General features: G+C 46.8%; 1 protein-coding gene across 3 annotated transcripts in view; it reads left to right on the top strand.

Annotated features, from left to right (window-relative positions):
• The window catches only part of LOC104328816 (peroxidasin homolog), a 46,863-nt gene that overhangs the window by 18,272 nt on the left and 12,257 nt on the right, over positions 1-16,334 (top strand). For all 3 annotated transcript variants that reach the window (XR_012765815.1, XM_075438848.1, XM_009933877.2), the window contains exons 3-13: positions 676-747; positions 982-1,053; positions 3,892-3,963; positions 5,825-5,896; positions 7,470-7,639; positions 9,871-9,988; positions 11,580-11,749; positions 12,239-12,511; positions 12,668-12,784; positions 14,335-14,493; positions 15,852-15,964. Coding sequence is in view for 2 of the 3 variants with exons in the window: in XM_075438848.1 (XP_075294963.1) it covers positions 676-747; positions 982-1,053; positions 3,892-3,963; positions 5,825-5,896; positions 7,470-7,639; positions 9,871-9,988; positions 11,580-11,749; positions 12,239-12,511; positions 12,668-12,784; positions 14,335-14,493; positions 15,852-15,964 (1,408 nt within the window). In the remaining variant the exon portion in view is untranslated. The remainder of the gene's footprint in view (positions 1-675; positions 748-981; positions 1,054-3,891; positions 3,964-5,824; positions 5,897-7,469; positions 7,640-9,870; positions 9,989-11,579; positions 11,750-12,238; positions 12,512-12,667; positions 12,785-14,334; positions 14,494-15,851; positions 15,965-16,334) is intronic.

The following is a 16,334-nucleotide window of genomic DNA, read 5'->3' as shown; positions in this document are numbered from 1 at the left end:
CAACTGCACATACAAGTCGGAGATTGCCTGCCAGTGTGATGTTGTCCATAGGTTTTGTGTTAAAATCTGGCACAAGGCTCTCTAGATCGAAAGAGGCTGTCTCTGAATAGCCTCAGGAATCAGATCTGGATTTATTTATTTTTCATTTGCACATATTTGTGTACAAAGTGGTTAGAACAAAGTGTTACCAGTTTATAGCTCCTCTAACTCCACTGTGAACTGGCATTTTAAACTGTGTTTGTACGCTTAAAAACTGGCTTTGCACGCCCCTGCTCACATGTTGAACACAACCATGGACCTTCAAAAATCATCGTTGTTGTACAACAGTGGCAGCAGTGGTTTAATTTCTCCTTCCCCTCCCCTTCCTTCTGCCTGTCTCCCTTCCCCTCATCCCTTTTCTGGCCTAAATTGTAACTTTGGGGTGAAAACCACTCTGGCAAAAGGTAAAGAAAAGTCTTTGAACATTGTACATCTTGGAAACACTTGGCACCTCTGGGTGAGAAACCTTCTCATTGACTTAGCTGGTGTGAGTATCCAGGCTTTGATCTTCTAACCCCATTAAAGCTTAAACTCTGGAAAACACAGGTTCAGGATTTTTCAGTGGGCATTCAGGAACACAAATGCCATGAGTCTCACGTGCTGAATTCACCAGTTGTGGTTTTCTTTCTTGAACAGGCTGCTGAACAATAATCAGATAAAACAAATTGTGAGAAGATCCTTTGAAAATCTGGAGAACCTGAAATACCTGTGAGTTGATTTTCAAATTTAACAACCCACTTCTGATGTTTGCCAGTCAAGGATGTATTTTCTGTGGTCAGAATTTCTGGATATGAGGAGTGTCACAGCTATAAAACATTGCCCTTAAATCCAATCAGAAAGCTCTGCTTTGGGTTGAGGTTCATAGATGTTTCCCGTGTCCTTTTAAAACACAGCTGCCGATCAGTTGTCCTAATGCTTTTTTTCCTTCTCTCCTTTTGAAAGCTACCTTTATAAAAACGAAATTCAGAGCATCCAGCAACATGCCTTCAACGGGCTCCGTTCTCTGGAACAGCTGTAAGTACAAACGAGCCTTGTTTGTTGCTGGATGTGATGTGCGCAAGAGCTGATTTATTGGCTCCTCTAACCCAAGTGCTGTGTTTCCAGTGGTGGAGAGTACCAGACTCTTAGCAAGGAGTAGGATGAGGCTTCTACTGTTTTATCGTCCAGCTTTGCAAGACTGCACTGGCTTCATCTGAAAACAGCTGGTCCCAGTACTGATTTTGGTTAGTTAACGCTGAGATCTCTTCCTGCTGACATCCCATAAGTTTTCTCCTGACCGTAAACCTCTGGAGCATAGGAGGATCCCAGCTGTGCTTCTGACGCCCTTTCCGTCCAAGGACCTCATGATGGGAGGAGATAGGGGTCTGGAGGATGGCTTGAAGCAGAAGGCAGCTGGCCTGCTGTGTTTGTCTGCTGGGACTCCTGGAGCAGAGAGTAGGATCTGGCCCTTTGCTTGAATGGAGGGTGATGGTGGAGTTTCTTACCTAAACCTTTGCTGAAAACAAATGGATGGAGTGCAAGCTGAGAGCTGGGGCAGCGAGGCGTTTGTGGGAGCAGTGGTGGTGTTCGCATGTTGTAAAGCATCTGGAAATTACAGCAGGGGGAAGATGATGGCTCCAAACACAGTAATGACCGAGCTGCATGGCACTCTGGGGTGAAAGGAGCCTTGCGTGTTTGCCTGGCAGCTGGAGCCCACCACAGTGACACTAACATTCCTTACTAGCTCCCCTTCTGTGGATTGCAAATCTGTGCTGTTTATTCAGCCAAAGAAGTTTTGTTTTTTTGACTCGTAGTGCTCAAGGTGTATGGGAGGACTGAGGTCTGACTCTTTAGAAGAGTCTTGCTAAACTGGGATTGGATTTTCCGTGCTGGGGTCATGATATATTATGTGCATGTGTGTAAGATACGTGTGTACATATGGAGAGAGGGGGAGCATACATGTTTGAAGTATAAGAATTATTTGCATCACTGGAGAACTGGGACCAAAGGTGAAACCATTCTAATTCCTGGATTGTGCCAAATGATGGCATTTGTAGGGCTGGAATGTAACTAAGGATTTTGCTGTAGAAGGGGTGGGATGCAGCTTGTTCTCCAGGCTGACTGTAAAAGTGGACAGAGTATAACGGGAAGTTTCAGGCAAGCTTAATAACAGGAGTGCTACCAGCCTGGTGTACAAGATGGTTTTTCATCAGCCAGCTCAGCAAGGATGCTTGGGAGAAAACATCGGAAGCAGATACCGGCTCAGCTGTGCTTAGAGAGGAGATGATGCTGGCCACAGTGATATTTTAACAATGAGCGTTCCAGACTTGATGTCACGAATAAAAGAAAAAAAACCCAACAAAACCAACAAACAACCCGCCTAAAGTCCCATCTGTTTTCAATCTCAGGCAGGCACGATTCCAAAAGAATTAGCTTTACTCAAATCCTACCCCGTTTCCCTGTACCCCACAAGCCAGCTTTTCAAGAAAAAGTATCCCCTGATTGATGGGCAGTATCGGGTGCTTTCCTCAGGGTCCAAAGCAACGACAGCAGACATCTGAGGCTTGTTAAAACACGTACGGCTCTCCCCACTGTTGCCCCCCACTGCAGAATCTGAGTCACAGTCTCTCGGTTTGTGCTCTGATAGTGGACCATTTATCATGAATCCTTCCATTACAAATCAAACAGCCATGTGGCGGCTTAGGCAATTATTTCTCAGTGCAGTCAGCTACAATAGCAGAAGGAGTATTTGTAGATCCATGATTAATCGTGTCCGCTGTGAAATTTATGCCTGTGTCAATTAAGGGGGAAGAGTTTAGGCAACTTTGAAACCATACCGAAAGGCATCTAAAGGTCGGGAACGTGTCGGTTGTGCCGGTGAATGTCACAGCTAGCGGGAACAGGGAGGCTCAGGTATCACGGGGTGTTGCTCTGTGGGCCCCAGGTGTCCTTTGCTGATGGCGAGGGCTGACCTGGGGCAGTGCAGAAGGTCTCCCAGGCCCCTGGAACAGCAGGTCACTCTTCAGATTTTAGTGGAATTAAAAACATTGACCTGTATTAGTGAGAACTAGGCTGTCCACGTTAATGTGCCGTGTAGATCCAAGTGTTCCAGCTGACCACACCGTCTTTGGAGGCTGTGCCTTCCCTCCGTGGAGACAGAATATCCCAGTGGCAACCGTTTCCAGCTGTTTCTGCTCTCGCTGGGTGGATGCACGTGCTGGGAGCCCCTGTTAGAATCAGAGACAAATGCGGGCTGGAAGAGAGCTTTGGATGCCTCCAGTCCCACCTTCAGCAACAAGCAGGACCAATTTTGAAGTGTTATCAGGTTGTTCAAGGCCTTTTTCTACAAACTGATTCTCAGCAAACTCATGATCCCACTCAGTAATGTTGCAGTTCCTCGGCTGGGAACAAGTGCCTTGTGGTAGGGCTATTTCTTCCTCCCCAGCGATCCAAGGATGTGTTGTGGAATGCCGAGGCACTACAGGAAAGGCAGGGAAAATTCCTATATGGTGCTCAGATGGGAGCAGCTGCTACTGGTTCTCTGTGGGCAGTGGTTTCATCCTGACCCTGAACAATGCAGCAGGCAATTCACAGTGATGGTGGTGGTCTTAGGCTTTGGGGAACAGCAAATCTGTCCTCCTTTCTGTGTGTGTTTTAGTTCATTAAGAGAGAGAGTAAAACTGACAGCATAGGGAAAAGCCAGTGTTGGCCACTGCGTTTGCACGTGGAAAGTGGAGACGCTAAAGTGGCTGCTGGCTTCTTGATACCTGCCCTGAGATGTGTGGTGACCACTTGGTGGGCAATGGTGGATTGATCTTCTGTCTTTCAAACTGCAATCTGTAACCCTGCCCCTTGTGATTTTCTGTGTGACAGCTATCTGCATTTCAACAACCTGGAAAGTCTGGAGCCGGAGACTTTCAGTGACCTGCCTAAACTTGAAAGGCTGTAAGTAAAGGTGGGACCTCTCTTGGGTGTGAGGAGAAGGGGAAAAAAACCCCTTCTTTTTGTGTAAAGGCTTTGATAGCATGAAGTGTGACCTTCAAAATGGAGGGAAATGCAAGAAGAAGCTTCCTTGAAGAAGGAGATTTTACGTACTTGCAAGGTAGAAAGGTTATTGAGAATATGAAGGGAATTTCCCATGTTGTGTTATGTTCATGTTTCCACCTAAGTAGGGGTAAATCTGCAGAAAGCCCTACAGTTGGCCAAGCCAAATGAAATCTTACTCTGACCATAAGGTCAACATTAGTCACTGTTGGGCAGTGTGTACGAAAAAAGGGGATGGAAAAGGAGTGAAGTCAGAAGAAAGTCTAACCAGAAAAACACGCATCCTTCTTGCAAGCAGTTAGGAAACAAAGTCCTGTGTCTCCTGCTCCCCAAGATTGCTTCTAGTAGTAATGTAGCCACTAGGACAGAAGTTCACACGGTGGTTCCCACTCTGTGGTGAAACCAACAGACCCGTCTATGCTGCATGGCAATGTGCCTTATGTCCATACGTGATAGGAAAATAAAATCGTGAGACCAAAACACCCTTAGGAAAATTCAGACCTGGATCGGCACACCATGGCTGATCTCAGTCTCTGTATTTGATCCAACAAAAATTCTGGATTTAAATTTTAGAGGAAGATTTGTCAGCGTCCAACTAGGCATACAACACACGTGTACGCAGACATTTGCATGCAAGCTCTACTGCTTTTGTATTTCTTTCCTGTTCCACCATCTACTAAAATTGCTTCCTATCTTTTGTCAATGATCTCTTATGAGTTTTAGATGTAATCGCCGTAAACGGGGGACCCTATAAATGCTTATAAATATCTGCAGAGTGGGTGTCAGGAGGACGGGGCCAAACTCTTTCCACTGGTGCCCAGCAACAGAACAAGGGGCAACGGGCACAAACTGAAGCAGAGGAAGCTCCAGCTGAACCCGAGGAAGAACTTCTTCCCTCTGAGGGTGACGGAGCCCTGGCCCAGGCTGCCCAGGGAGGCTGTGGAGTCTCCTTCTCTGGAGATATTCCAGCCCCGCCTGGCCGCGGTGCTGTGCAGCCTGCTCTGGGTGACCCTGCTTGGGCAGGGGGTTGGACTGGGTGACCCACAGAGGTCCCTTCCAACCCCTGCCATTCTGTGGTTCTGTGATTCTGTAACTAAATTTCCCCCTCCATTGTGGGAATAGAGAGTTAATTATCCCATCTTGGTCCCCACTGATGCATTTTAGTGCAATGAAGGTTTTTTCCCTAAGAACTGGGGAGACTTATCTGTGTGCTAAGATTCTTGAAGTGAGAATTTGCCTCAGCTGTGTTCAGAGATAAGCCCAGCTTATGCTGTTCTTGTCTGAATTAGATTTACTGATGGATTGGGGTTAATAACTACACTGAGTCTAGGGCATGAGTTACCTTCTGCTGGAGCCTTACTTCAATAGCTGCCCTTGTGAAATTGCTGGTCCCCCCTCCAAACTGGAGCTGACCCAGCTACAGAAAACATAGGGTGGGTCCAGTCTGTGGGGATTTTGTGCCCTTTCTCCTCCCTTTGCAGAGTGTGAAGCAGATTAAGTTTAAGGTTCCCGTTTAAACCTGTGACATTACATCCTGAGTCACCGTTTCCAGTCCACACCCGCTCTCCGCGCTGGTGTGTTGCGTTGCGCTCAGAAATGAATGAAGTCCCTATAGCTCATGGAAACAAACACAGTGAATTTCAAAACTAAGCTGCGTTTTGATGAGCAGCCTTTGTATTTAAACTGGGTTGTGACCTGGGATGTTATCATCCATGTAGTGCAAATACTGAATAATGTTTTGGCGTGGGTTCTCCGCTTGCAGATTCTTGCACAACAACAAGATTTCCAGGATTCATCCAGGGACATTCTCTCAACTGGAATCCCTCAAACGGCTGTAAGTAAAAAACACTGCCTGCAAAGAGCCGTTATTTATCTTTGATCAGATAGCCAGGACCTGAGGAAAAATGTGCCTGGTTGGCAAAGCTTTTAGTTGTTGCACATCTAAGGCCACTGCTAAGTTTATAAAACAGTTTTGATTGGACATGAGGGCGGATTTAACCAGTTAGTAGTTTCTTCATGCTAGTGGCTAATTATAATCCAACTATAATCTACTTACAGCTCAAAAATGCCACAGGAATAAACATTCCTGGAAAGTCCTCACAGTGGTTTGAACCTGTAAAACATCCTTCAAAAGTGTAGGAAGTCACAGATAGGTCACAGATAGGACCTCGATCATGTCTTCAGATCAGTATCTAACATGGAAGGAAAAATCATACTCTGAAAAGAAAAGGCTTTTGTTCCAAAGACTGAAAGTACTCGAAGGGGTGCCGAGGGGCACGATTCTCATCCCATGCAGCAATGCCCTGGTGTGTTATTCCCACATAACCTGGCTGTCCCTTAAGCTTACTTCTTGCTTGCTTACACCCCCCAGAGCTTAGCTTTGTTTGTCTTTTATGATCTCTGGAAAGAAGTTCTATGATGTGTTTTGGGACAAAAAGCCAAAACTAAAGAATTTTGGTGTTCTGCCACAATTTTAAACTGCAGAAAAATAATGTGTTTCTCACTGGAGCCCTCTGTAATTTCTGCAAGCAGGTAGAATGCCTTGCTTTTCTTTAACAGGGAATGACTTGCGAAATGTTGTCTGTATGTGTCAGAGCAGAAGGTGGGGCGTCTATAAAATGCTCTGTTGTGGCCTGGTGCGAAACCTCACATTCACAAGTGTTAGTCCCTGGAAATGTTAGACCTTTCTTCCAGATATTTTTCAATGGCCCAGACCCATCTACTGTAAAACTGTCAGGGGGTGGGAGGCATAAACTAATCCCCCTATAATCTTAATTTATCCTTATGCATAGCACTGCACATAGAAACTAAGTCAGTGGAGGGAAAAGCATGGGTGCGCTCGGAGGTCACCAGTGCTCCGTTTGGCATGGCTCAGGCATTGCAGTAATAAAAGTTCGTATAGTTGTGCAGAAATGCTACAGCCTCTAACAGCTGGTCACGGAAAGAGATTGATCCGATGCACACTAAAATCAAGTGGGAGTTTTTTGGAGCTAAGTGTAAAAGAAAATAGAAAGCTCTAACAGAGGCAGTGTTGTCTGCACTTCTTGTGGAATTCTGTAAAGGTTGAAATAACCATCCTGGGAGAAAACTCAATATTTCACTGTCTCTCTTTGCCTCAAATTAAGCCAAAAATGCATAATCCAGTTTAACAGAATAATTTTCATTTGAAACTGGAATGACTGTTGGGAGTGTTAGGTTTTCAACAAAATCCTTCCGACTTGGTTGAACATCCCATTTAAATGTTGTGGGAACAAAATATCTCAAATTTTCATTTGGGGTATAATCAAATACGTGGAAAAACAGCCTAGCGATCCTTCACTCCAGAGGACCGTTCCCCTCCTGTGTCCTGGAGAAGAAGGCAGCAGCCAGAGGCTGGGAAACGAACGGCCTTTTCCTGGCTCTTGCAGGCGGCTGGACTCCAACACCTTGCTTTGCGACTGCGACTTGATGTGGCTGGCGGAGCTGCTGAAGAAATACGCTGAGCAGGGCAGCATCCAGACGGCCGCCACCTGCGAGGCCCCGCGGGAGCTGCACGGCCGCTCCGTCGTCACCTTGACCGCCCGGGAGTTCAACTGCGGTGAGTGCGGTCAAACCCCTCCGCCAGCCACCCTCACCGCCTGGAGCTGGGCTTTGGTCTGGGGGTTGCTTCCTCCACCCCCTTCCCTCCTTCTTCCCCATCCTGGCATCTCGCTTTCCCCCTCCTTTTACTGCTGAAATGGGCAAGTCCCAGTGGGGTCACACGAGTTAGCAGGATGACGCAGAGAAAGCTGACAGTCGCGTGGGGGTTGGAAGCTGCTCTGTTTTGGCTGGCCTTCTTGGTTGTTAGACAGAGTAGGGCCAGTAAAGGACCTTCTGGGGCCGGTGGTTAAACCAGCAACCAGAAGAATGGTGATTCTGTGATGCTAAGAAATGTCCCGTGTTGGGCTGAACAGGAGTGGAGAGCTGCAGTGGCTGGAAACACAACTCCGAACCGAAGCAAACTCTTAGTAGGTGTGCAGCTGAACGCTTTGTTCGACTGCGGTAAGGTCTTGCGTTTGTTCAGCTGTTATTCTTCAAATTTAGATAATTTTGCGCTGAAAAACACCATTTGGAAATGAAAGGTTTTGTTCTGAAAAATAAAGAGTTAAATATTTCGTATGGAAAAAGGCAAAAATTTTAAGTGCAGGCGTTGGTGGATGATAGCACAAGCATCATCTGTGGCTCTCTGATACTTCACTGCTGGTAGGCTCAGCTGGAGATGTTCCCGCTCGCCCAGGCCAGCTATGAGCATCCCTCCTGGATGTGCCAGTCCAGCTGGGTGCATGGCCGTGCTCTGAGCCAGATCTGTGAGATCAGCTGGATTTTAAAGAACTCTCCCATGCGTTCTGCTTTTCTCCTACGATTTTATTATTTAAAAAAAAAAATCTTGACCATTTCACAGCTTAATTTAGGGCACAGCCATGCAAAGAGTTGAAATGGCACAAATGGGGCTGTAACCTCGAGGGACAGGGAGGAGTAGGAAGGGTCTAGAGAAGGCAGCTGGGGACACATGGAGCAGGACCTGCTGCGTGTGGATGTGCCGCACAACGAGCTGTCCCCGACTACACCCGGTGCCACGGTACAGCCATTAATGTAAATTTGTTCTGGTTTAGGCATGGGCGCACAGTGGGATGTCTGTCAAATTAGCCAGAGCACCTGGTGGGAAGATTTTGCTGGCATTAGGCTTTTACGCTGGTGCTGTGCCAGCTGGGGAAGGCAAGCGATGCATAGTTCAGCATAAAGCTCTAATGATGCCGGCAGCTGATATCTGAGTCGGTACGAAGCCTGCTGGCATCACGTTAACCCACCACTCATTAGCAGATGTGAGCAGGTCGGCACTGGATCAGCCCCTTGTACCGCGGGGCTGTGGGGGCTTTGGTCCCGCACTGGCAGCGTGGAGGCTGGTTGCCAAGCCGCTGGCTTGCAGTCTGAGGCATGAGAGCACAGGTCTTCTTCTGGAAGAGACGGCAGGTTCTTCCTTAATCCTATGAATAATTCAGCTGGTTTTACTGGATTATTGGTGGATGTACAGATTGTCGTACAAGTAAGTATTCTGCTGAATCGAGATGAAGCACTCTGTACCACATGCATAGATTCCTTCCTATTTTAGCACAGCCTTTAAATGTTTCACTTGCTTAGTGTTTGAGTACACCTTAAAGTGAAGCACACAGTGAAAAGCTTGGCTGGATAGCGATGGGCTGGTGAATTGGGGACGTAATGGATGAAATGCTGTTGAAAGGGAAGGGGTGTGATTTGCAGAGAGCTGGCACTGTGCTCAGAGGGAGCAGACAGTTGCTCTGTGTGTTATTCCCACATAACCTGGCTGTCCCTTAAGCTTACTTAAGAGAGCAGCGGGCTGCCAGGGGCAGAAAAACAACCAAGTGAGGATGCCACTGACTTCTTCGCTTATTCTGGGGGAGCCAGGGACCAATTCTTGAGGCAGCTATAGTGAACCAGTATACACCAAGTCTGGTTTTTCCCAGTGCTGCCTGGGGCTGTGCAGGGAGCTGATCCACTGCCCAACGTACTGGCAATAGGAGCAGCCACTTCGATTCTCCGGGGCTTTTAGCGGGCTCAGAAGAATGATGCTGTTCCCTCCCTGACGTCGTTTCTGCTGATGTTGTGGAGAAGCCTTGGGGTGGCTCTGAGCAGATGCCGTTGGGCCTAGGGCTGGTCCCTGCTTGCTTGGGGGTTGCAGGGCGTGTGTTGCCGTACCCATTGCTCTCTGGTTGGGCTGCAGGTGGTTTTGTGCTGCTCTGGACTGGGTTGTGTTAAAATGGTCTTTTGCAGAGAGGCCTCGCATAACCTCAGAGCCGCGCGATGTCGACGTCCTCTTGGGAAACACAGTTTATTTCACCTGCAGGGCAGAAGGCAACCCAAAGCCTGCGATTATTTGGCTGCACAACAAGTAAGTCGCACACAGTGAGCCCAGGGGTAGCAAAAGTTTTGAAGCACCGAGCTCTGCAATTACAAAAATCCTGCAATTACAAAATCTGTTTAATGCAACATAAAATTAAAAAAAAAAAAGGAAGAAATGGATATTCCATAGGTTGTATTGACCCTCCTTTTAATAGCATTCGCTGGTGACCACATAATCCAAGTGGTGTTTTCATCTGCATATGAAGTATTTCATCCACATTTGTAATGGATTCCAAGAACTTATAACTTTCCCATGAACATACTCTGCAGGCTGAAAGTGATTATCTTTTGATCAGAAAAAAAATAAAATTAGTGTTTCATGTTGCTCTAAGCCACCACGCTTGCCATTTATTAACTGCTGAAATGCTTTTAGTCTCTAGGTTTTTCTCACTAAAGGCCTCGTGTGCTGGGAGAATGGCTCTTTTCCAAAGGGAAAAATCACTGTGCTCCACTGAAAGACAGGCCTTGCAAAGGGGTGTGTAGATTATCATTCTGTACAGCAACACTGAAAAAATATACGGCGATGCTAGATGCCGAAGGGTTTCTGGAAAATGTGACACAGTAAAATATTCTGTGCTTGAGCAGTTGCCCGCTGCTGTTGAAGTGAAGTTACTTTGGTGCTTTACGAGCTTCTTGTCTGTGGGAGCCTGAATAGGGCTCAGTTATTAATAAAAATGATCAATGTATGCTTCTTCAGCTAACTCCCCGCCAGGCAGAGTTTCAGCACAGAGCAAAAGTTTATGGCTGAGTTAGGTCCCTCTGGAAGGAAGGTTTTGTTAGGGAAATGCTGGCAGGCTCCCAAAGATAGCATTGTAAGAGGAGTAATGATAATAAATGTTCCACAAACGAGATATGACTAGAGTGAGTAGACATCAGGGGAATTAAATAAATGCCCAGCAAGCATATCAGTTTGCATAGTGGATTCAGCCTTTGTCCTAGGGGAAGAGAGGTCCCTTCTCCCTTTGCAGTCATCTGCAGCCATCCAAGATTCCTGCGTGCTGGGACAAATGGGATGCAGCAGCGGGACCTTCTGCCACGGGCTGGGATCCAGGACTCGCAGGTCATTGTGGAAAGAAGGAAGATGTTTCACAGCTCTCAGGTTGGGTTAGGGTCCAAGTTGTGTTGGGGTCCCACAGTGACTTACTCAGAGATTTTTGCCCCCCTGAGGCCTTTGAGCCCGTTCGAATAGAAATGGCTGCACACAATAACAATATTAATTCATTATTATATTTGCACTTAGTAAATAATGAGAACAAGCTTTCCGGGGCTAGATGTCCTGACAATAGCAATGGTGCTATTGCATGGGAACAGCGTGCTCTCCTGATGGGCTGTAAATGTCCTATGTAATCAGTGGTGAGAGAAAAAGTAGCTCACCCAGGGAGTAAATCGGAGAGCTGGAGCTGAAGTTCAGTGCTGTAAATCATAACTCTTGCTATAAATTGCATGAAGTCTCAGAATAGCTCCAAGGAACACCAATTTACTGCAATCCATGCAAAGCCCCACCACTCCCCCAGCAACTTGGGGGAAAACCACCAGCCTTTACTCCTTCCAGATTTTGCCTGTTTGTGGCTGTTTTTCAGTAACGAGATTGACATGAAAGACGACAACCGCTTGAACCTGTTGAAAGACGGGACCTTGATGATCCAGAATACCAAGGAGTCGGACAAAGGCATCTACCAGTGCATGGCCAAGAACATAGCTGGGGAGGTCAAGACCCAAGAAGTCGTGCTGCGCTATTTTGGCACCCCGTGTAATTGAGCCTTGTGCACCCCTTGAAGGTCCAGCTCAGGTTGGGGCTGGGGGTGGAGCTAAATCAGAGTCAATCCCAGCTTTGTATGTGCCAAGTTGGTTTTGGTGTGCTGGGGAAGAGAGTGGCTAGCAGCGTAGTGTGATCTGAGCTTTAGGGGATTCCTTCGCAGGAGTGGGAAACTTGGAGGTTTAGATGTTGTGGGTAATTTGAGGCTGGGGAGGGAGTTTGGAGGCTGGGATGAATTCTGCAGCACAGAGGTATCGAGGGTGAAGGGGACGCCAGAGTGGGGATGCTCCAGCACTAAACAACTGGGAGGGAGGAGGTGGTAGGAAGAAGTAGCGCTGGGGGAGTTGCTCATAGTGAGGATTTGGAGGTCAGGGAAGAGCTGGGTAACTGACGGCTGGGTTGCATGAGGAGTCCAAGCAATGACTACCCATAACTGAGCCGGCAGCAGAGCTTCTGGTTTCTGAAGCACTGGTTTCCTTCCAGCCAAGCCCACTTTTGTGATCCAGCCGCAGAACACTGAAGTGCTGATTGGGGAAAGCGTCACCTTGGAGTGTGGGGTCTCTGGGCACCCCCACCCTCGCATCAGCTGGACCCTTGGCACGGGCTCTCCTTTACCAGAGGATTCCCGTTTTGCTATCACCAGCTCTGGAGGACTCTTCATTCAGAGCGTCACCTTCTCGGACCAGGGACAGTACAACTGCAATGCCAGCAACAGCGAGGGATCCATCCAGGCGACAGCAAGGATCATAGTGCAAGGTGAGGGGTCCCAGGCTGGTGACGTTTCTGGGATACAGTGTTTGGTCAGGGGGAAGTATTTAAGCCCTGTGAGTGGTTCTGCTCCCATGAAGTGAGAATTAACCTGAGCTTGCTGCCTGAGTTTTTCTTGCTGTCAGTCATTGCTTTCCCCTCCAGATTCTCCCAGGTTTCTTCTCGTTCCCACTGATCAGACAGTAACTGAGGGACAAAGCGTGGATTTCCCCTGCTCTGCTGAGGGTCACCCTCCACCCGTGATTGCCTGGACGAGGGCAGGTACTGCCTCACTTGACTCCTTTCTTTCTCTCCCATGCCATCATCCACGGGATGTGGGTGAGAACAGCCTAGCTGCTGCTCCAGGGCGATGAATTGCCGTGGTGACACAGGACAGATGGTGATCAGCCCAGACCTAGTCACACTGGGAGGTATGTTGTAGATCACCAAGGATGATGTTAAGCACTGAAGAGAGAGCCTCTTAGGTCTTTGACACACTAAGTCATCGTGTCAGTAGGAAGGAGGGTGCTATTTTTCATCAGCTTGAAACCCATGGAAAGCCTCAAAGTGCCTCCTGTGGTGGCTTCCTACCTCCTTTGAGAAGGCAGGGTCCGGACACTTGAAGGCGGTGGGTATCACCATGTACCAGCTCTCCGTCATTGACTTGCTTCTCTCGGGGAGCGCACTGCAGGAGAGCACCGTTCACCACTGACGTGGTGACACACTTCTGAGGTGTCTTTTAGCTTAGGAACAACCACTTTGGCCAACAGGTGGTGATGAACTTTTAAAGTCTCGGATGGTTGTTAGCACTGGCTCCACTGAACTGATCCCATCCAACACTTTCTGGGACAGAAGCCAAGAACGCTTGGCCCAGAGGCCCTCAGACTTTTCCTTATGCTTCACAAGCCATAATTAATAGTCTAGTGCTGCGGAGAATTCATGGCTATTGTACTCCAGCTTCCACAGCAATAGCCCTGATGTGGAGTTAAGAAGGACAAGCTGAAATTCTCCTTCACCAGCATGTTCTCCATCTCCTTTAACCAGTTTTCCTCCACTGCCCAGATTTCAGGAGCTATCTCTCAGAGAGCTGGAAAAGAGCACAGTGACAAGAACTAAGGCTGACAACTGCCTTGTAACCAGGTTTGCGAGGTCACTCAGCAATCCAAAACCAACCAGGCTTTACAGTGCTCTCACAGAAGGCGTGCTAAGAACAAGACAACAGGAGGAGAAGTGATGGAGCATTGCTCATTCTCAGACCCGCTTTTGACAGTGTGTGGGGGATTCAAATTCCTTTTGGTATTTGGGATGAATAAATAGAGCCCTTATTTGGAGGAAAATGGAATATTGAAAAAAAAGTTGCTAAATGGAGAAGTCCTAATAATTTTGTTTGGATTTGGTGTAGCATTTTAATTTTGAACTTTTCTCCTTAAATAGAGGAAATATTGAAACAATGCAGTTTCCAAACCAAAGAAAATAAAAATACCAAATGCTAAATGTTTCCACTTATTTGATTAAACAACCAGTTTGTATAATTTAACACAGATTTGCTGTCCATCAGGTGTCAGTAAATCTGCAGTCTGCACTAAGGAAAGGCTTATGGGGAAAGGGTACCAGCTCCTTTCCAGTTGCTTAGGCAAGACAACTCAGTCGTGATCCTGGGTGTGAGAAGAGCAGCATCTGTCCTGTTTCTCACTTCGCAAGGTGAAGATGGTATTTCAAAGGTGGCTGATATCATGTTGGGAAGGAAATGAGATGTTTAGCTGTCACGCTGATACTTTCAGTAATGGGAAATCTCAAAGACAATCAACAAATTGCACCGCTCGTTTGACCAGGTGGGCCACTGCCGAATGACCGGAGGCACAGCGTCCTCTCCACGGGGACCCTGCGGGTGATGAAGGTTGCTCTCCATGACCAAGGCCAGTACGAGTGCCATGCCATCAGTGCCATCGGAGTGAGGACCCTCCCGGTACAGCTGTCGGTCACCCCACGAGGTAAGCTGGTGAGGCTGTGGGAAATCAGGGCTGGCAAATGTGTTTATTAAATGACCATTGGGGTGTGTGGGGGTGTGTGTGTGTATATATATATATATATACATATGTATATGTATATGGAATTGCCCTGTTCCCTATGGAATGGAGTTTTGCTTTTCCCTGGGAGCAGATGTCTAGCCCTGAGAGCTCCATCAGTTAGTGGGAAATGTTAAAAAGGTTTCCAGAGTGCCAAGATTTGTAAATTGGAAGAAGCCACTGCAGTTTTCCTTGAAAATTTATCTGGTAGTCTAGAAAAAGTGTAACTGTGGGAATGAAACTCCTCTGCTGTGGCCAGGGAAAGGGAAGGTGTCAGCTGGCATCTGCACAAATAAACATTAGGGCAAGGTTCTGTGATCAGAAATTATTTTTAATGCCCAACAGATAAGCTCTGATATCAGGCCATTTGGAGTGAAAAATGAGGCCCTTTAATGTGTTTGGGAGATGTTATTAAGAAAATTATTTTGGTAAAGGAGAGGAAACAAAGGAATTTTGTTCGAGAATTTACAAAAAAATGTATTTGTTAAATTCTTAATAATTTTTTTCTTTCTTTACTCTTTAAATTTTGGCTTTCCTACAGAAAGAATGCTAAGATTCTTTTTTAAATGAAATATTCTGAAAAAAACCTGATTCCTTCTCAGGAAGATTTAACTCTGGCTCCAGAGACGTTTGTCTTAAGCGTTAGCCACCAGGTCATAGGCTCAACCTTAATTTAGGTATTCTAAAATTAAGCCTCTGTAAAACACAAGTCACAAAGGAATGCTTTCATGCTTTTATTTTCTTTTTTGTTCCCATATAAATGATCGTTCTAAATAAGCAAACATCCCTGCTTGTTCACAAACACAGCAGAATTTTACTAATGGTAGACTGGAGGGAAGGAAACTATCCAGAAACATGAAATTAGTGATGCTTCAAGCACAGAATTCAGAGAATATCTTAAGACCAGCAAGATCAATACGATTATTTAATCTAACGTGACTAACGCTCGCCAGAGAGCCTCACCTGACAATTCCTGAATCAATTCGCGATCCTTGTTTCAGCTAAAGTGGCTTTTCTAGAAAGCCTTTAATGAAAGATTTTAAATGACAGAGAAGCCAGCACATTCCGATGTAATTGCCCCCAGTGAAGACACACAGAAGCAGAAAATAATGAAGAGAAATTACAGGGGACTTGGTAAAGAGGCAGAGAGCAGGAGTAAACTGGCATCCCTTTGAAGAGCCCAGCAGCTCTGGTTTCCCCGTGCCGAGAGGTTTTCCATGCAGATTTCCCTCTTTTCCTGGATGCGTTTCTTGCACTTGTGCCTTTCTCCCTGTGTCTCACAGTGATACCCGTGTTCCTGCATCCCCCCCAAGACGTGGTGGCAGAGACAGGCCAGGACGTTGCCATTACCTGCGCTGCCCAAGGGGATCCACGGCCCACCATAACCTGGGTCAAAGTAAGAGATGATCTCACGTGCTCGACCGTCACCAGGAACGGGACGGCTCCTCCGTGGGGACATTCAACAACTCGCTCGTTAAACGCCTCTCCCAGCCCAACTGGTTCAATCAGTTTGTGCAATATATGTGGAAGAAACTGTCTTTGATGAAAGTTTAAGGACCAGCATTTCCACTGATTTGGAGTTTTTAATGGTCTAAAAAAGGACGTTGCTCTTTCAGAGGCTCGAAGCCTTGCAATGCACTTTCCTGTTTTCTCTTGTTCTTCCTTCCCAATGAGTAACTTGAAGCCAGTGACATTCCAGGGTGTTAGAAACACTTGATTGACTATTCCTGGAAAAAAATGAAAATATTGATTTTTTTCTAAGTAGC

Source organism: Opisthocomus hoazin, chromosome 18 (assembly GCF_030867145.1).
Source record: "Opisthocomus hoazin isolate bOpiHoa1 chromosome 18, bOpiHoa1.hap1, whole genome shotgun sequence".
Taxonomy (NCBI): domain Eukaryota; kingdom Metazoa; phylum Chordata; class Aves; order Opisthocomiformes; family Opisthocomidae; genus Opisthocomus; species Opisthocomus hoazin.
This window is presented reverse-complemented; position numbering and strand designations above follow the sequence as displayed.